Source organism: Pollachius pollachius (genome assembly GCF_949987615.1).
Source record: "Pollachius pollachius genome assembly, chromosome: 14".
Lineage (NCBI taxonomy): Eukaryota > Metazoa > Chordata > Actinopteri > Gadiformes > Gadidae > Pollachius > Pollachius pollachius.
The window spans coordinates 1281778-1303200 of record NC_136947.1 but is presented as its reverse complement, the minus strand read 5'-3'; the positions used below and the strand labels follow the sequence as shown (position 1 = coordinate 1303200).

Here is a 21423-nt window from a genome sequence, read left to right as displayed (position 1 = left end):
GTGTGAGCCGATTGAACCGGGCTCATCAGACTGCAATACTGTACATTTTGGCCCCTGACAATAGTACAATGTTGCAGACTAATTAGCTTTTTGTAGTTTACACGATAACTCAAAGTTAGCAAAAATGTTCCCTGCACTCTTTGGTTATTATTTGCACCCATTATGGAGATTACATGTTTAAATAAATGGCTAACACAATGTATTAACACACACTTTAACATTTTAATGGTATCAGCGAGCAGAATGAGAACCAATTTCTTGTCCTAAATGCAATATGGAATAGTGCAACATTCATTGTTTATCCCTCGTCATCAGTCAAATATAGCAACACCATGCTCATATACAATGCCTTCAGATTTGTCATGAAAACAAACATTTGGTTATGTATTTGGAGCATTTACAATTGAGTGAAAATGTAAGTGTTACGATTATGTACACGTTTAATGGAAAGCTTAGCATTTCGTTGTAGCTTATGGGAAGTACAGCTGGGGGTCTTGCTTGTGAATAAGTGTGGTCAAAACATGCATTCAGAACCGGACGTCACATTTTCTATAAAGGTAAATTCCACATCATAGTAAGTGATACCCTAGTGGGATAAATAAGTAAGTGCTTGGACACATTACCCATGTACTATAAAGTACTGGTACATTCAAATACAACCAGACATTACCCATGTACTATAAAGTACTGGTACATTCAAATACAACCACACATTTGTGTTAGCATGCCACTTCGCCCATCTATAGAACATTGCAAAACACATTTCCCAAGACCACTTAGTATTTAGTCCCTTAATAATCTCAAGATTATTGTCAAGTGTCAGTGCTAGTCTGTCATCTTTCATTGGACAGTATTCTTATGCAACAGGAACGTTCAGTTCAATATACAGCAAGATGCAATGTGAATAATTATAAACAAAACTAGACAAATACACATGTGCTCATTTGGTCAAGAATAAACTATGTTGGGCTTTCAATGGAATCATTAGCTGCACATTTATCTATGCGAAAGTTAAATGTTTGCAGTGTGGTAATCTCATACCCAGTAGTACTACTATGTTATAGCATAACTTCTGGGGGGAGACAAGATGAAACGCCCCATTCACCCAGATGTGAGCTAGTCTGGCGTCCGACTTAAGACGTTCATCTAAAGTCGGATTTGGCAGACTGTCTGGAAACATTCTAACACGTGGATACTACAGTCCTAATAAAAATTTAAGAGCGCTATTAACAGATATATACAAGATGACGTGAACCAATCGGCGGGCTCAGATGCGGTGTCTGGAGTTCAACGTCTGCCTCAAGGCGGTGGAGATGAGGTCCTTCCCTCCAATGCTTTTCAAATTAAAAGTCAAGTGCAAAACAAAAAGGTGGTTTAATTGTCAATTGGTGAGTGTGGGTTTGGTTTTGAGTGTGGAGGTTTTTCCCCTGGTGGATTGGTTACACGGAGCGCGTCTCCCATTCTATCTTCTCCTCGGACTGGGACGATTCCACCTCCTGGTGGCTGATACTGGGTCGGATTGTCACCAGTGGGCCCCCGCCGTGGATGGAGTGGAGGAAGTTCCACGTCTCCTCCGAGATCTGCCCCGAGTCGGCTCCTGAACAGGGACAGACCCCAGACAGGTTAGTACAAACGTTACGGTAGGGAAAACATTGTTGGAGCTTTCACAAACAAAGAAAAGCATTCATCAAAGACCAAGGATCACAATTATTTTTCAAACATACTGTAGTACGAGTTCAGATTGAGTCCACATTAAGAGTTAGGAAAACAATAACTTAAACAGTACCTTGTTTAAGCGTCAGATGGCCATTCTTGTTCATTGCAATTTTTGAGTTGTCGATTTGCCCTGGTGGATCTTCAGAAGAATAAAGAAGACAAAAACACATTTGCCATCAGTGTCAGTGATTGCGGCTCCACTATCTGGATCAATAGTAAACAATTGAGGAACCAAAAGAGAATACTTGATAAAAGCTCTCAAAGATAAATATTCATGGCGAGAGAGTAAGCTATTTTGGGCATATGCAAGCATGCAAACCTGACATGGGTGAATTAAGCATGCTCTTTGAAGATTAATTTACATGAGCACGTTTTTCTTTCATGGGATTAGTTAGAATTTGGTAACCAATTAGATTATGAATGCAACATGAAAAAATTGTATCCAATTGTATCCTCATGGATGGAATAAAGATACACAGTATATGGTTAACAAGATAAGTAGGAAGTGTCCGAGTATATATATTGACATCTATTTTCAAAAGGATATAAAAAAAAAATCAATATCCAAACAAGGAGGGCCTGTTAAAGGGGTAATACGTTGCCATTCTGGACAACCAATCAGGGTAAAGAACGGGCGGAGCTTGCCATGCCCCCTGTCCACTTACCATTGTCCTTTCCTTTGACAAAGCCCTCCCACTCCCGGAACCACTGCATGCTGATGCAGTATATGACCACTGGAGACTCCTCCTCCTGGAAGGCCTTGTTCAGCTGGAGAGAGGGACAGCAGGAGGACGGGGGGGAGGGGGGGAGAGGGAAAAAAAGGGGAGGGACATGAAGTGTGAGGGCAAAAAAGATTGAGAGGAGGACGGCATATGGGGGCTCTTATTGATTATATGCACTTTGAGTTCCAATTCAAGGCGTTCCTTTTCAAACAATCAGGCCTCCCTCTCCCCCCTCCCTCCCTCTCCCCCTCTCTCCCTCTCTCCCTCCCCCTCCCCCCTCCCTCTCCCTCTCTCTCTCTCCCTCCCTCCCTCCCTCCTCCCTCTCCCCCTCCCTCCCCCTCCCTCTCCCCCCCTCCCTCCCTCTCCTCCTCCTCTCCCCCTCTCCCTCCCCCCTCCCTCTCCTCCTCTCCCCCTCCCTCTCCCCCCTCCCTCCCCTCCCTCCCTCTCCTCTCCCCCCTCCCTCCCTCCCTCTTCCTCCCTCCCTCTCCCCTCCCTCTTCCTCCCTCTCCTCCTCTCCCTCCCCCTCTCCCTCCCCTCATGTTAGGAGGGCATCAGGCGGACAGAGTCCGTCTCCCTGCATTAATGATGAACCTCTCATCGAACGCACACCTCTCACCTCAGCCCCCCTGCTAGTAATTAACAAATATTAACAAAGGGTTAGGTAACGACTAGTTTGCTATTTATTATGGCACCTTATTATTAAGTGCTACCTTATTAAGTTCCTTATGTTCGGATTTATTCACTAAAAATAAGCAATAAATCCTTCTTTAGTATGACCAACACAACATTGGAAGCAGTCAACATATAAACTGCTCTTTCCTTTAGGCCAGGCCGATGTGCTGAGATGAATTGATATTACAACATCTTTATTTAACTATGGAATCTTAAAAGAAAAATAAATCTTAAGTGATCTCCAGTCAGTGACGGTAACAAATCACACCCTTTGCGATTTTGCATATCGCGTTCTATTACATTGCGATTTCGATTTGAAGTCGATCAATCGTTCCGCCCTAGTCCACGTCCACACGCAACATCGACTCTCCGTAGCGAGCAGTGGCCCTTCGGACGTACCCGGACGAACATGTCCAGCTCCGTCCTGCGGCGCTTCTCCAGCCGCTCGATCTCCGTCTGGCAGGTGTGGCAGACGTACAGGTGGTTGACGGCGGGCCCTCCTCCGTACCTGGGGGGGGGCAGTGAGGTCATTACCCACTCCGCCCCAGAGGCGTCTCTGAGCCTCTATACTAGTGATTGACCGATATATCGACCGATTTTTTAACGTGTTTTTCGCAGATTTCTATTTTTTCTCTTTCTCATGTATATATATATTTTTTTACAGACAGTTCAATAAATGTTCCTTTTTAAATTGAGACTTGTAACATTTGTTATCATCATTGTGTAATTGTTATGATGTGAATCGAGGGAGAAAAAGCAGCATCGGCTCAAGAAAATCGCTATCGGCCATCGGCTAAGGCTGACGAAAAATAAAAATCGGTATCGGCCCTAAAAAAAATCCACATCGGTCAATCCCTACTCTACACGTGTGTACTGATGGGTGGAGTACGTTGGCCTGGCGGGCTACCTGCTGTACAGGTGGTCCCACACATTTTGCGGCAGCATCACCACCAGGTCGTCGATACACGTCGCCTTGTTGGGGGGCACCCCTGGGGAAGAAAAAGAAAATAGAAAAAAGATGAATCCTCCAGCCAGGAGTACGCATGCAAACACACGAAGCGCGGGACCGCCGGGATCCTGATCTGAATGCCGCTATGAGCCCATGGCGTGTGTGTTCGCCTCAGCCTCCGGCCCTCGATGGGATTCGCTCAAAGCCAAGCTCAGACGTCCAATTGGAGCCGGTATGAAAACCTAGACATTGAACAGTCTCCCAGACCCTGCTTACACCTGCCAAACACTGCTGGAGCTGCCAAAGACATGGATACATTCATTTGCTTTCACGTGCCAAGTTCCGTTAAAAAAATAATAATAACAATGAAATAATAGTAAATATATATATCAAATAATACAAATATATAGTAAAAAATAAATAGCATCATGGCATCTCATCTCTTCCCGCCATCGAGCAGTTTAAAGAGTCATTCAGTAGAAAGGGAATTAAGGAAAAGCCTTTGAAGCCCGCCCAGTACTACTGGGAATAGGGCACAGCCTTCCTTGAACTTTCAAATCCTTTGCAAGGATCAAAGACAGAGCAGGGTGGGGGGAGGGAGGGGGGGGGGGGGTTGGTATGGGGTTGCTTGGCAGCACTGGCATTTTGGGGGGAGGACATGATTGTTGGGGAAGAGGGATAGAGATGGGGGAGATACGTTGGGGGGTGGGGGGGTGACATGACAAATGGCTTTTTGGGAAGGGCGTCTTGATGTCTGCTGTAATTACCCCCGTGGGAGCAGAGGAAGTCGGTGTTGGAGATGGGCCCAGGCTCTGCGAAGGTCCTGAACTTGTTGAGCCACTGGCGGGACACGTAGAACTGCATCAGGCTGGGCTCCATCATGTTCATCAGGCCCGTCACCCGGCGCCGCTCCTTCAGCGCCTCCTCGCTGCTCTTCCTGTAGCGGGACGGGGCGCACACACACACACAATGAGACGTCAGCGGCACCACGCACGCGCACACACACAGAATGAGGCGTCAGCGGCACCACGCACGCGCACACACACAGAATGAGGCGTCAGCGGCACCACGCACGTAAAGACTGTTCAGAGCATAGCAGGGAGAAATCGCAGCCGAGTTCAATCCACTTCATGAGGTTGGTTGTGAACAGCGGCGCCTGCTAATGCACAATCGCTCTTTGTCTGCGGCGGAGCCAGCAGATCAGGTCGGCTGGAACAATGCTCACTTGTAGAAGAGCACGTAGGCCTCGGCGTTCTGGACGCAGGACTCGGAGACCTCGGTCACGCTCTGGTCGTCAAACTCGTACCACAGGTTGTTGAGGTCGTTCCGGCAGTACGCGATGTAGTGGCCGCCTGGGGTTAGGCGGACAAGGAGAAGATGAGTTTAGAAACGAACCCCCTGCACTGACGTGGGTCGGACGAACAAACGCTCCAATTACAGGGGAGCCGTGTCGCCTGACCGCATCCCATCGTGTGTGTGTTTGTGTGTGTGTGTGTGTGCGTCGCTGTGCCGACTCACTGCTGGCGGTGCCGTGGTGACAGATGACGGACAGCAGGTCGTACGAGGCGGTCTGCGTGGCGCTGTCCTTGCCCAGGAAGGGCTGCAGGTCCAACCCGTCCAGGGGGAAGGACACGTGGGTGCCGATCTTGGTGGAGAACATCAGCTCGTGCCGGAAGCGCTTCAGGTGGATGCACAGGATCTGTGGCGGCAGGCGCCGATCGCGAGAGGAAGGAGGTTTTGAGGAGAACGATGAAAGGATGTGAAACAGTGAAATGACCCAGTGTGGGTTTTTTGTTGCAGCAACAAAACATTTAAAAAAGCACGACTCTAGAGGTTTTGCATACCTCAGGCAAACTCTGTACTTTGCAGAATTTGACTCCGTTTCGTAACCTAAATAAGGAAAAGAAAAAAGGAAACGGGTACAGAGAAATGTTAAGAGTGGGTGTTTGAGATTCAGTTTCATTGTTTCAACCGTGATCGTCTAATTTGTGCTGGAAAAACACTCACTTCTTGCATTTTTCACAGCTGTACATGTTGTCCCCTAAAATACACAGAAACAAAGAGTCAAGTGTCTAATATAAGGTGACACTTTATTAATCCCCAGAGGAACACGAGGAAGGAAAACTAAGCTGCTACAACGACCGGCTGTCTGCTACGGGCAGCGGCAGCCATATGGTTCTCCCGGTGTCAAACAACTAAAACCCATCGTCTACGACGGTATTCATTAAAACAAACCTCCGTTTTCTTACCTTTTAGTTCATCCCTGGCAAAGAAGGCTGCGAGACAATCCTGTAGCGTGACCACTGGACCCCAGAACCAGCTAGAACAGAATAAAAAGCCAATAAGTACTGAGAACTCAACCCTCCAGAGCTGAATAATTGGTAATTGGTTCCAATAAGAAACAGAGGAAGTTTCCTGGTCAAGACACATTGGAATTCTAAGTGCTTTCTTTGGGAGTGAATAAGCAGGCTAGCCCGGGCCTTCATCTCACTACTCTGACATTATGTTTAATCTCTTTAAGCTCCATTTAGGCAGACGAAGGGCAGGTAATGGACTCGTTCAGAAAGTGGGGTCAAAATGGGTAAGAAGGAAACTCATGGGTGGGAGTACGCATTATGATATGATATGGCATTTAATTACAGACAACATGGAATTAGAATGGACATTCTGAACTGTAAGCTTAATTAAACACTTTTTCTATTCACCCATCCAACAAAATGTACCAATGACATATTTAATTGTAAAGAAAAGTTGTCACATTGTTCCCATGCCATGACCCATGTTTTAATTGGGTACTATCGTTTCACATGAATCGTTGAATCGTTGATTCAACGACGAACTCTGAATCGTTTCACATCATTTTAAAGTGTACCATAACCTCAGCATGCACACATTTCCATTGGGTACTTAATAATCAACGAGCCCCTAATGAGCACGATGCAATGATGGGTGACAACAACAACAACAACAACCACCACCACCACCACAAGGGCCCCAGTGGATGCAGGTACCTCTTGATGTACTCCATGACGAAGGAGATCCAGCCTTGAGGCGCGTAGGCCTCTCCGCAGGAGCCCGCCTTGACCAGAGACGTCTGGTGGGTGGAGGAGTGCAGCTTGGCCAGGTCCTCCTTGCCCGGGATGGGCAGGGAGATGTCCTGGAAGTTCTCCAGAGTCACCGACACCTGCCGCACGTGCAGAGGGACAGGAAGTTAGGGGAAAAAGATTAGCCGTGATGTTGTGTTTCCATTGACACAGAGCCATTTTCCATTCAACTGATAACCGTGTAGTTTTCAATGTCAATATAAAAGTATGTTATACTATATTATTACTAATACTACAACACGTACATCTTAGCATTTTCATGTAGCCCTTCAAATTACCATACAACATAATCTAACTAAAATTATAAAATTTGATTTTACATATTCATATGTTCATTCCATTCAAATCCAATCGGTGCTGTGCAGAACTCCCTACATTACCATGGTCAATGACACATGAACATTGCCTGGACCCATTATGGATACACGTCGAGTTCCCTCGCTCGCCAGGCCATGTGGGGGTCTATTGATTATGAATGGAGCCTATGTCCAGGCGTGACTAGAGGCGTCCTAATGGAGATCATCTTGCGTCGCCAGCTCTTACCCGGTCGCAGGTCAGGCACTGCACTGCGCTGACGATGGTGCCGTCGAAGATGTCCGTCACCACGCTGCGGTACTTCTTCTGGCGCTTGTTCTTTGGGGGGTTGAAGGAAGTCACCGCTGGTGGGAAGGCAACAGACATTCAGGGACAGTTGTTGGAATGGGTCCGTAGCTGTTTTTACGGGATTTTTTAATTTTATTTGAGTGTAATTGTTTCGTTGTTGACCTACATGTGTAAATTAGCCGCGTGGCTCACTGACACATTTACATTGAAGTGCAAATTTAAATGTTAATGGGTGTGTACTTTTCTTGAAAAATAAATCTTAAAAAAAAAAAAAAATTGTGCAGTGCCCGTTTCAAAAACGTATGAAACTGGCCCCTTGCTTAACCTCTGGTACGACAGCTTTCTGAAGGAGCGCTCATCTACACAACTTCACACTCAACACTGCACTTCCTTCACTCCTCTGCGAAACACCCACTAAGTGTGAAGTCTTCCGGCTGAACGGTTGTCGAGAAATTCAAAGGACATACACACAGATAGTACTTAGATTTTAGGTAGATGGAATATAAAAATGATAAAATGACCCATATCTTTGAAGCGCGCAACCAAACATGACTTCCATAACTATATTACTGTGGCATTGGTTGAATTGACTGCCAAGTCAAGTAAATGGTTAGGGATTTGCTATGCCTCGCAACCATCAGAAATTTCATGCAATGTTCCCTGGTTCACCAGAGACGGCGCTATCCCCTTTGTTCGATTTACAAAACATGGTTACTCTTTAACTTCTTCAGGAAATGATTCTGAAGGCTCTCACGGCCCACTTTCCATAACGAACCAGGCGCCTGGTACCTTTTTTGTGTGCGGAGTTGAGGTTGGGCCAAACGGAGGACGCTCTCGGCGGGCTGCTGGAGAGTTTGGGATGGTGTCCTTCCATGGGGACGGGACTCTGTGGCCGGTTGGTGCTGGACACCTGGATGTCCTGGAATGACTCTGCAGCAGGGAGGAGTGACCGGGTCCTAGTTGAGCTTCCAGATCAACATCATCCCGCGTATGAAGACCTCTTAAACGGCCAGGCCAACGGTATACACACACAACCAGTCGGACCGCTAGCTCACCTGTGTTGTTGCCTTGGACCTTGAGCGCCCCCTGGCTGCCGATGAAGGACACGGCCTCGTTGGTGGTGGCGGCGGTGTCGATGTCCTTGTCCAGGTCGGCCCCCATGTCCCCGCCCCCGTTGACCCCGGAGCGGTACGCGTCGTTGATCATGTTCTTCTCCTTCTGCCACGAGCGGTTGGCCGTGACCTCGTCTCGCTCGGGGACCAGCATCTCCGCCTCGTTGGCGTTGTCGTCGTCCGCCGCCGGCCGGTCGGCCCCGCCCCCCGCGGACACGCCCGATCCGCCGCCGCCGCCCTGCACCTCGCAGTCGGCGCGTTCGCTGCTGCCGCAGGACTCGCACGACTGAAAGTCGTTCTCCGATTGGCTGCGGTTGTCGTCCTCGGGGCCGTCGTCCCCGGCGACGCCGTTGGATTGGTCGTCGCCGGGCTCCGCCTGCGTCTCCTTCAGCTCCTCGTGGAGCTGGTCCATCAGGCAGCGCAGGAACTCCTGCGAGTCCTGGGCACACGCGAGGGGAAACAGAGCCATGGCTGCTTAAAAACTCATTTGTGTTTTTTAAATTGCTCAGAAAAGTAAAAAGAAATATTTGGCTCATCTTTCACAAAGCAATCATCTCCAAAAGCAAAAGAATCCCCGCGAACGGTTGCAGGATGCAACATCAGGATGATTTTGACATAATGTAACCCAGTCTTCCAAGCTTGCGAGAGTAAATTCTCTTCCAGAACCTCGAGTATATTCGTCTTTCACACAAATCTTTGCAGCAAACAGAGTAAACAGACCGTGCTCAGCGAAATGGAACCGGGCCCAACCAGGAGTACTATCAAGTACTATCAACAGCTTTTGAATTGTTTTGCTTTCGTGTGTGTATGTGCATTCGTGCTGGTGTGCGTGCCTCAGTGGCTTTGCAGTTGCACAAGTAATTATCTTTCAGAGGAATCCTCTTATCGGGACTGACTCAATCTTAAGCTAAAGAATAGTTAGATGCATGGATAAAAGATAACCAAGTGCATACCGGCAGGCTTCTCCTTCTCATACTAGTAATAAACATTGTACATGCAATACAAATAGAGCAGACAGAAGTATTGAAAGTGCCAATGCCTAACATCACTGGCAACTGAAGTGAAACCTGGTAAAACCTCTGCATATCAAACAGACCCCACGTTACGAGTCACACAAGTGAAGGCCATCTTGCCCTTTCCTTTGTGCCTGTACTGCACCCACCTGCTGGGAGTACCCTCTGAACATGGGGTTGATGGACTTGATCCCTTGGAACAGATTGGTCGGGACCACATAGGAAGGCCTGCAACACAGCAACGGCAAAACTCTGAGCACAGATGGCGCCGTCAAGCGTTTCACACAGAGGGTCTCTGTGCCAAAATTGAAGACTACAGAAGGGCCAGATTACTAGACACTGATAAAGGCCACATCATGTCAGCGATGCACAAGCCCTTTGTTTATCCACTTGTCAAGAGTGGAAGATATCGATGCAATATGAGAGAGCAAGTACGAAAGAGATAGAGATAGGGACTGACCTGTTCTTGTGCCAGAGGTCTGACACTAGTTTCTGGTAGCTTTTGCACAGCGCAGGCTTCTTGTCAGTCCTCACTAGGCCACCACATTCAAGGAAGAACTGTGTCAACGGCGGACTGTGCCAAACAGAAGATCAAGAGAAAGGCTTCATATGTGGCTACGAAGCACTCGTTAGTTACAGGATTCTGTTCTTAGAAAACGATGCAGTGTTTGTGTCCATGACAGAGGAACGTCACCCTAATCCAGCGAATATTCATTCATTTTTGTTTATATTTTACGACAAAGCAAAATTGCCATCATATTGCACGAATGAGATAAGGAACACCGAGTTTCAGATCGTGTTCCACTGCGTGAGTCGTCGTTAACGAAAAGGAATCAGGTAGAAGAAGGATCTAAATGGAATACAAATCACAGTGTGCGCTTTTTCAGACCGTTACAAGCTGTCGAATGGGACAAAACTGGGCACTGAGCACACACACCAACGGCAGACATCAGAATGCAGAAGCTCTGGAAAAATGGTCTCTTGTGACTTTGTTTCCACGGTATCCTATTTTTAGACTGTTTTGAATTTCATAAGAGCCAATTCTGGCACAGATCCCGTTCCCATTTTAATCTTCTATTCAGGCTGTGCAATACACACCTGCCTTTACAAACCCATTACCGATACTCAACAGGTCGCTGCACACATGTTCAGGGGAGGCCCTTGGTCCCTCCAGGCAAGAACAAATAAAATAAATGTACGATCAAAAACGTGCTGGCTGGGACAGGGCCCTGCCGAGAAGGAGATGAAACAGACAGCCCAGGAGGGAAGAGCTCGCTGGTTCATTGGTAACTGAAGATCCTACCGGGAAACACATTTAAACAGACCAACACAGCCCAGCTCCAACGCTGCACTGCGGTTACTCCCAGTGGGGCAACACTTGAAATGACCCGACAGCAGCCATTTTTCCCAGTGGTAAAGCAGAAAGCGCTCTAACGCAGTCTGTCGGAACTAACAGAAATTCAAAAGGGAATGTGTGGACATAAGCCAGAATCCATGATTGAAATAGTGTGGCAGTAGATTCAAGGGTTGAAGAGAGGCAAGAGTTATATGGAGGGAAAATAGCAATCATAATAAGAGAACTTATAACGCGGCCTCACCAGTTGGACAGGGCTTGGAGCGCGGCGTTCATGTAGCAGGTGTTGCCAATGTTCTTCAGCCCGGTCAAACCTAAAAAAAAAAGGAGAGAGGAAGAAAAAAAAAAGAGTCAATTCTCTTAAATCCAACCGCTAGACGGATACACACAAGGGCTGTTTTTTCAGCCATGACTCAACACACTCCACCGAATGAAAGCATAATGGAAAAACCCTAAAGTGCAATATGAAAACAAATCTTCATTATTGTACTGTAGGAGCGTAGTCCACCATCTTTCCCAAAGCCTCCCCTTTTCTTGAATTGTTAATCATAAATGCTACAGCTGAAACACAGCGCCCAGATTGAGAAAAACAAACCCTCTATGACTGCGCACAAAAATCAAGCTGATGTTAGGGCTGCTCGATTATGGAAAAAATCATAATCACGATTATTTTAACGATTATTTTTTGAGTTTGAAAACATGATGTACTTATTCAACATGTCTCTCCCAAAAAAGACTTTGTAACTGAGAACTTTGAAATTTCGCCTTAAAAAAATACACAAAATGGTCAAAAAGAAAATGTTCAAATCCAAAAAGAAAATACAGATATGTATCCAGCTGTTCTTTCTATAAAACATTTAATGAAAAAAAAAAATAATAAAAAAAATCTAAAACTCGATTCGATTAGTTTTTGGATCGTTTGACGCTAAAATCGCGATCAAAATTGGATTAATCGCCCAGCCGTAGTTGAAGCGGTAGTCTAACTGTACTAGTGGAGACCACGACGGTGTCACTAATCAGTGTTCCTCAGCACGGAGGTCGGCTGCCGTCCTGACCTCTGGTCCGCTGCTCGTCTTCCTCCTCTGTCTCCATGTCCAGGTCTTCACAGGCGCCGTTAGGGGAGGGTACCCGCAGGGATGTGGGGCTCCCAGGGGCCCGACCTCCATTCTCCTGCACACACACACACACACACACACACACACACACACACACACACACACCTTGGTCAGAAGATGTGGACGTAGATATGCTAATATCCACATGCGGCCGATTGATCTAATGCAAGTGTAAATGTTGTCTTTACCTTACACTGAATGGGACAGATTGCTGTTAACAACCAACAGAAATGATTATGTCCGTTTCCACGGAGTTATAAGAGCTATATAACCGCACTACGACAAAACACACAACAGAAAAACAACCTCCCATAAATGCTGATGAATGACGGGGAGTTCAACGCTCAGAGAGTAAGAACTGTGCACGGTGTCGCTCCACACTGTGCAATGAGCCAGCACAGCAGGCTCATCAAAATAACGACCCGCGGCCCGCATTTACTCTTGATAAAAAGGCTATAGTGGATTTTCAATTCTAGATTTTACCATGATGCGTTTTTTTATTATTTCCTTTTATCTTATCAATTTTCAACACTGTACGCTAAAATTCTTTCAGAACTCAGCTCAAACAAAACATCAGTGACTTTCTCTTCTTTATGAATTTTCCTTTATAAAAATGAAAACAAGCCCTCCTTGGCAGCAACAGAGGAATCTCCCCAAGGACAGAGAAACCTCCCCAAGGACAGAGGAACCTCCCCAAGGACGGAGAAACCTCCCCAAGGACGGAGAAACCTCCCCAAGGACAGAGAAACCTCCCCAAGGACAGAGGAATCTCCCCAAGGACAGAGAAACCTCCCCAAGGACAGAGGAATCTCCCCAAGGACAGAGAAACCTCCCCAAGGACAGATGAATCTCCCCAAGGACAGAGAAACCTCCCCAAGGACAGAGAAACCTCCCCAAGGACAGAGAAACCTCCCCAAGGACAGAGAAACCTCCCCAAGGACAGAGAAACCTCCCCAAGGACAGAGGAATCTCCCCAAGGACAGAGAAACCTCCCCAAGGACAGAGAAACCTCCCCAAGGACAGAGAAACCTCCCCAAGGACAGAGGAATCTCCCCAAGGACAGAGAAACCTCCCCAAGGACAGAGGAACCTCCCCAAGGACAGAGAAACCGATGTACAGGGCGGAGACCGGCAGCGTGGGGGGGGGGGGGGGGGGGGGGGGGGGGGGGCGTTCTTACCGGAGAGGCGCCCGGAGGGGACGAGGGGGTCCTGCCCTCGGCGAGGGGGGACTCGGGGACCAGCTTGCGCTCCAGGAACACCTCCTTGCTGCAGGCGTAGCACCACACACGCAGCGTGGTCAGGTTCACCGTCAGGTTGTGGCGCGTCTCCTGCGCAGCGGGGGAAACGCTTTAGCGACGTCCTGCTCAGGACCGACCACACCGTAGGATCTGACTTTGTGAAAATGTGTTTCAGTGACACCCATGCGGCTCCCTTTGGTCGGTTTAGAGGGGGTCGTTAGGGGAGATGAAAAAGAAACGCCTTTGGAAATCAGGATGGGATTTCCGGGGGCACTGTAGTCGACAGTAATTAGTGGGTTTGACTCCCAGCCAAAAAGTCCTGGTTTTGAGCCCAAATGTCCTAATCCTACCTTTAAGCCTCCACAAGCAAGATGACAAACCCCATACCTGCTCCTCAATTACATGTCTTCTGCACTACAGTTGATATGAATAAAAGCATCAGAGCTTTAATGTATATTATTTCAAATGTGCCTTAAATCAACCTTTGGCTTGACGGCCTATGTATATAGCCACATTTGCATGTGTGGAGCCCAACAATGCCTATTCAAAGCATAGTGGTTTTCCTTCCTAGTCAAATAACCTGCCAATGCATCGATTGACCGCAACCAGACAGTGTGTCACCCGGGTTCAGACTCTGGTGCCTCAAATGACAAAAGGGGATGGGTGGGGTGGTGGGGATTGAACCTGGTCTTTCTGCTGGCCCAACGGGGGTCCAGACAGACAGACAGACTGACAGACAGACAGATGGACAGGCGGGCGGGCCAGAATGTGAGCAGTGGAAGATTGTAGAAGCAGCATGACATGCATTATTCAACAGGGTCTGCGTTGTTGGCAACTCGCTCTGCCAGGCAAAGATGAGGAGCTGGGCGGAACCAGCAAGAAAGAGCTCTGCTCACTCCCCCCCTGACCCCACACACATCTCCTTGTTTCAGTCATTAATGAATGAGCTGTAAGCTGCAGCTAATGTTAACTTATTCCCTCTTTGGGTTTTGCATTACCGCAACCTGTAAGAAACAGAACACAAGTCTGTTTGAGCATATATGCCTAACAACAAATACAACATAAATGTTGAAAGCCGCTGCCTCATGTTTTGGGGTTGTCTCTTTCAAGAATGGGGATGTACAAAATGCAATGCTCAGCATATGCAGATGACTAATTACAGGCCACTCCGAATGCGACTGAAGAGTGTAGCGTTGTTCTCAGGCAGTGACCTATCCTCACAAGAGGAGAGATTAAATGCTCCATTAGACTAACAAGGGTATCACCGTCTGAGCTAACCCCGAGGTTCTTCATCATTACAGTAGTCCAGAGAGTCAGTAATTAAATGCTGCATAAAAGTAAATCTGGCATCGCGTCTTTTAAAAGATGAGACAGATTGCATGTTTCCACCCTGTGCTCACAGACTGCTCCTAAGTGGAGGACTCAATGAACAGCACTAAGAAGCTCTCGAATATCAGCCCAGGATTTTACGAGTCACTTGGAAGTGTGTAACTTGTGTTACTGTAAGGACACAGGCTCTCACACAGAAGCAGGTTAACTGGGCAGATATGGCTGGGATTACTTATCAATGTTCCTCCCACCTCATGCATTCTGGTTACTTGTAGGGGTGCAACGGATCACAACACTCACGGATCGGATCGTCTCAGGGTTGTTGAGAAACGGAATGGATCATTTTCGGATCAACCACAACAATAAAAAGATTACAAGACAAATGTGACTTAGCTTTCAAAGGCATTTTCGGATTTATTTCAACATCAACAATGAATAACTTTTATTTTAAATATTTTCAGTATTTAAAAACTAAATAAAGTGCAATATGAGGCTTTATTCTTCTTCTTTTTAAGATGGATAGTTTTTTTTTGTTTTTTTTCAGCCGAACCGAGGGAGATGATCCATTGCACCACTAGTAACTTGGCAGTTCAAAAGAAGTCACAACATTTCCAACTCGATGCCGCGTAGGCCTCACACACCGTGTGTGTTGAGAAGAAAGCCAGAACGTGCACCAAAACGCATGCAGTCCACGAGAGCCCCACTGAGAGCTGTGCAGCACACACCAGCACTGGGCTGTGTTGGAAAAAACGCAACGTCGACTTTTCGTGAAACGAGTTGCACAACATTTTTAAAGGTGTAACCCTGAGGGGGGAAAGACGGCCAGGCTACTCTGTGAAGAAAACAGGCTCCGAGCCATGTGTCAGAGCGCAGAGAATGAGGAGGAGGGTGAGGAATACTGTGTCAATGTGCTAGCAAGGCTTCCTGGAGGAGCTCCATGAGGAGACAGAATTCATTATGGATGATCCAAGGCCGACCAATTCTGCCAAGAACCCCCAAATCCAACATTTGAACTGCTCAAACTAAACTTGTGTGTGTGTGTGTGTGTGTGTGTGTGTGTGTGTGTGTGTGTGTGTGTGTGTGTGTGTGTGTGTGTGTGTGTGTGTGTGTGTGTGTGTGTGTGTGTGTGTGTGTGTTGCCTGAACCACTAGTATCTCTCTAATGCCAGAGCAGAGTCCTAAAATGATGGATATAATGCTGGAGGCTAAGAGTCCCTCTTGTGAACTCACGAGAAGAGAGATGTATTATCCCCTTGTTTTGAATTGTATGTGGAACATCTCATGCTACATACACAACACTACTACGACAAACAGTGGGGTTCTTCTGCGGCCAGTAGATAAGTGGCCTTTGGACCGTCTTGGCATCCCACAGCAGCACATCAACAACTTGGGCTGGGCGATAAATTGAATTTCGATCTCGACTTCGATTTTAGCGTGTAAATGATCACAAAACTAATATAATCGAGTTTTCGATTTTTTTTTTAAAAATGTTTTATAGAAAGTACAGAACAGATAAATACGTACATTATTTTAGATTTTAACATTTTCTTTTGGACTATTTTGTCAATTTTTTCAAGGTGAAATTTAAAAGTTCTCAGTAACTAAGTGTTTTTGGGAGAGACATGCTGAATAAATACATTATGTTTTCTAACTCAAAAATAATCGTTTGAATGATTGTGATTTCAATATTGACCAAAATAATCGTGATTATGATTTTTTCCATAATCGAGCAGCCCTATCAACAACAACAACAACATGTCTGAAGTCCGGGGGGGTCTTACCTGGGAGTGGACGGTGCTGTGGTCGGCGTGCGACTCCCCACATCCGACATACACACAGCCGTTCTGCAGACGAAGATCCAGGGCACACAGACAGATAGAGCGGCTGTTATAGAACACCTCACCACACTGTTAGCTCGCAAAACCAACGACAACACTGTGGTGTGAAGCCAACAGAGGACCCGAATATATATATGTACCACACCGATGCCTTGTCTTTCAGCTCAACAAAATACAAATGATAAAAAGAAAATGAAATTGTGACTTACCTCCAGACACGCCCAGAGATTTGGTCCACCGACTTTGCAGTCTTGACACTGGCCCTAAAGAGATAAAACATTAGGATAAGGAAGGATCAGATTCCACAATTCCGCATTCCTTAAGTACAACAAGCTCCAATGGGCCGAATGGACATCAAGTAGCAGCAAACAGTGTGTGTTTGTGTGGGCATGTGTGTGCGTTCTACAGAAGCGGAACCACGAGGTATAGCCACAGAAAGGGAACTCACATGGGACTTCTGGATGAGTTCCTCCTTGGTGATCTCCCCGACGCACTCCAGATGGGGGCAGTCTCCCTGTGCAGGTGGCATCGCTCACCGATCGCCCTGGAGACCACACCGGAGACACAACCAGGGCGTCGGGGGGGAGGACAAAGAGGCACAGAGTGAGGCGGAAGAAAAATGGCTCAATTGTTGTGCACAGCAACAGACGAACTCGCTGGGAGCAAAGTTTGAGATGTACCGACCATGTAATATCTCCATTGAATTGAATCCCAAATGAAAATGTAGAAAGATGATAAAAGAACCAAGTAGAAAATATATGATAAAGTGTAGAAACTTTAATGGATAGTTTCAGCAATACCAATTCCCTTTGCTATCGTTAATGCACAGTTACACAGGCATGCATATTGGAAAGCCATGGCTTGTACTTGACTTCACTGGAATTGATTTCCATTTTTTTTATCAGCAAACACGTGTTGCAACGAGGAATATGAAGAACATAGCTGACTAGCGTGACACCCTTTTACATGTGGTGTCAACAGGAACTACATCCTGTACTCAAATCTGACAGGCTGAAGCCTGAGATGGGAGATAGACTTCAAAACAACTGTGTCACTGTGTTGCAGTCCCTGGAAAACATTGCACTATAGTTAAGACATTGTAAAAAAAACAAATACAAAAAACACAACGTCAGCAGGTAGGACTTGCTGAGTCACAATATGACTTGGGGCTAATATTCCATTTCTCATCGCTGTCAAAGGGGGAAATCTAAAAAGTAATGCTGGCGATGGAAATCTGTCGTTTAAATCAGATGTTCCCAAGCATTTTGGTTAAACAAATATTCAGCACCCCTTAACCAGGGAATATATAGACATAAGTAACCACCACAAATACTACAGAAAGTACACACCAACTGCTGTACACACTCATGGCTGATTATTTTAGCTTTTATTTAAAATCATCTAATGACCCTCAAAAGATGACTCGCTATACAATCTCGGACCGAAGCCCTCCAGGGCGGGAGACCAAAGACCCCCAGCATTGCATGCACCAGGTTCTTACTGTGAATGGAGCATAGTGGAGGACTCTCTGTTCTGTACCTAAACTAAGTCTCCTGTCAGCGGTAGAAGACCCAGCTCATATACACAAAAGCTGTGAGGCAGAGATGAGAGGAGTCAATGGATGTGTGTGAGGACGAGTATTGGGCCAGAAGAGCTATGGCTACCAGCAAGAGACACAGCCATCCCTGGGGAGCTGAGTCATGACTCATGATGTGAGCCCTGTTTTCAGTGAGAATCACACCGGGGGACCAAAACAGATGTGCTGCTAAGGAGACTAGGGGCTGGCTGTTGGAGGTGTGTGAGGAGGATTAACAGGTGAGGGCAGGGCAACGCAGTGCAGAGATTAGGGGTGGGACGAAATATTGCAATATTAAAACGTGACGAAATGCGTTGTCGAGACGAAAAAATGGTTTGCAATATGATTTTTTTTCTTTTTCATACTTTATCTATGGACATAAAGTTTGCGATTAATAGACTAAGAACAACTTTTTGTTTTTTGCCATTTATGACAAGATGATTAGTCTATACCATGTAACTATAACACATCTTGTTTACAATTTCATAAGAAATGGAAATATAGGGCAAATGGCATTGTTTTGCATATTTTGTGTCTTTAAAATAAACAAAAAAATGTTTCTGTCTTCTACAAATGTCAGAAAAAAATCTTCTTTCAAGTTACGTTCAAAATATCATTATAATATCGAATTGTGACCCAATATCGTGCATCGAATCGCGAGCTGAGTGAATCGTCACATCCCTAGCCGAGATAATAAGTGGTCACTATGGATCTGTGTCCCAAGGAGTGCTACAGACACACTACATCAATGTGCAGTATTGCCAGGCCACAGGAAACAACCCATTAACACATTGTGGGAATGTTATGGGATTTTAGATTTGTAATATAATTAGCAACAGGACAGCTCGCCCACTGAAATCATTATTTTGAACATTCTTCAAACTCTGGCCTACTAGGTGTCATCGTCGTCATCGTCGTCTCCCGTCTCCCTTCCCCCCCCCCCCCCCCCCCCCCCCTCATCCCCAGCCATGGCAACGCAGGCTTTGAGCCGGCTCACATCTCTACACTGTTGCTGGAGAGAAAACATCACTGACTTAGCTGAAGACGGGTTCAGGGGAAGGCCGAATGCTGTAACAGGCTGTATAGCATCTGTATCCATTTCATTATAGAAGAAACACATTATTGGATGTCTATTGTTGGCAATCCTCATAAGTTCCGGAAAGCAATTCAAAGACTTTAGTATACTAACATTTTACTACGAGCAATAACATGAAAGATAACGAGATCAGCTGAGGACACAAAATGACAGCGGGGACAGCACAGGCTCAATTACAGCCAGGTTTAGTCCAGTCTTGCAGTAATCGATAAGCCTGCCCTGTTGGGTCATCTGCGTCTATTGCACAATCCTCTCACTTGTCAACTGGTTACATACTACTTTACGTATTGCACTTCAGAGCTGTACACAAACACGGCTATTGGAGTAAGCTCATCCTCAGGGCACTGAGAAATAAAGCGAAACAAAAAGGCATATCTGTATGAAGACCAACACACACACACACACACACACACACACACACACACACACACACACACACACACACACACACACACACACACACACACACACACACACACACAAAGGCTTTGGGCTATAGACAATTAACCAACAACAGTCTGACTCAGATACAAGTGTTGAATTTGAATTATGTTTCAATCAAGTATGTCGTTCAAATATGCTACACGTATGGCTGAGGCTTAAGCATTAAAGACAAGCAAAGCCATTAACCAAGAGAGGTAAATGGCTGTAAACACATACTTTCCTTGAAGGAGAGTCCTTCACTCTATTGAGCTTTGACACTGAACGCCTAGGGACATATTTATTCTCGTGTCCCAATGGCATTGTAGGACCAGCTTTGGGAAGAACAGCCTCATTTCCTTTACATACTTTAACAACGCAGGGTTACGGTAATACTTTGGCCATTGTGCTAGTCCCAGGCTCAACTGGTAAGGACACCTGATGCGGGAGACGACGGCGCATGCTCACAGGACCTCGTCACTGGGCTAGCATCGGTTGCTAGCGGATGCCAGCCAAACACTGCCATGTATCGTCACGTTGGTACCCAATAACAATTGAATTCGACAGCTAGCACATTGGGTAGTGCGCATACTGCCTGTGCAACTCACACGAGTGAGAAAGATGAACACACATTGCCCTTTTGGCGTTGTAGCTGCTACCCGTTCAGAGCTGTCACAGAGACGTCATGGACGGACCAGCCCTGGCCAATGTCGACCGCTGCCCGTGTTAGCCCATGGCTAGCGGTTTCCAGTGATCGGCCATCTAGCCATGGCAATATAAACAAGACTACGTATCTGCTGGGAATAACAAAGGGGTACACTTGGTTATCCCACTTCAATTGCCCCACCTCTACAAGCTACTTTCAGCTAGCCATCGCTGGCGTTATCAGCCATAACGTGAGGTATTAGCTTGGTACAACCGTGCATAGCATGGATTAGTGACTCTGCGATATAACGACCAGCAGTTGTTGCTACTGCTTCCGCCAAACTTGGTTATCAGCGCGTCCCTTACCTGCAGAAATGTAAGCGATTGCTGAATTTGATCGGGGTTGATATGGTTGTCCAAATGTGCCAAGACAAGCCTAAAGACGCATGTTGTAAAAAGCGACCCTTCACGTCTACCGTTCGCTCTGCTGGACTTCCAGGTGACGCTCGTATTGACTCCGCCCCTTTCCGGTCTGTGACAGAAAATGTCCATGTGCTGCTCGCCGGCAGATTTATTATTTCGTATTTTCTTTATTTTAACATTTAATAATTTGTACAAATCACTATAAATCAAAAAAGGAGGCTTTCATAACATACTGTAACACATGCTTTAAAATCAGTAGTCATTTAGGTTTGAGGTTTTCTTTAATTTGCTGTCTTTTAAATAAGTTTTAGGCTTATGTCAAAGAAAACGAAGGCCGCCTGGTGGTTCAAGTGTGCAAGGCAGGATATTCAAAACCACTAACAACCTAAACCAGGTGTCTCAAACTCGCGGCCTGGGGGAAGATATTTTGTGGCCCCCTGCTTGACATCAAAGTTTAGTGTTAGTGCGGCCCTCGCGTTGTTGTCGAACGCACATTTTTG

The 21423-nt window shown here is 46.3% G+C and overlaps 1 protein-coding gene across 1 annotated transcript; it reads right to left on the bottom strand.

Moving 5' to 3' along the window:
* Positions 1 to 214: 214 nt before the first annotated feature.
* usp33 (ubiquitin specific peptidase 33) lies at positions 215 to 21000 on the bottom strand. The gene is made up of 24 exons (XM_079751267.1): positions 20867 to 21000; positions 17212 to 17307; positions 16973 to 17026; positions 16707 to 16769; positions 13538 to 13687; positions 12301 to 12415; positions 11490 to 11559; positions 10352 to 10465; positions 10041 to 10119; positions 8822 to 9317; positions 8556 to 8696; positions 7707 to 7822; positions 7071 to 7243; positions 6309 to 6379; positions 6067 to 6100; positions 5904 to 5949; positions 5578 to 5758; positions 5285 to 5411; positions 4827 to 4996; positions 4018 to 4099; positions 3510 to 3618; positions 2382 to 2484; positions 1787 to 1855; positions 215 to 1597 (listed from the first exon to the last, which is right to left on the bottom strand). Exons 2-24 carry the CDS (start codon positions 17290 to 17292, stop codon positions 1440 to 1442), a joined length of 2802 nt encoding a protein of 933 aa, XP_079607393.1. The 5' UTR covers positions 17293 to 17307; positions 20867 to 21000; the 3' UTR covers positions 215 to 1439.
* Positions 21001 to 21423: the final 423 nt, after the last annotated feature.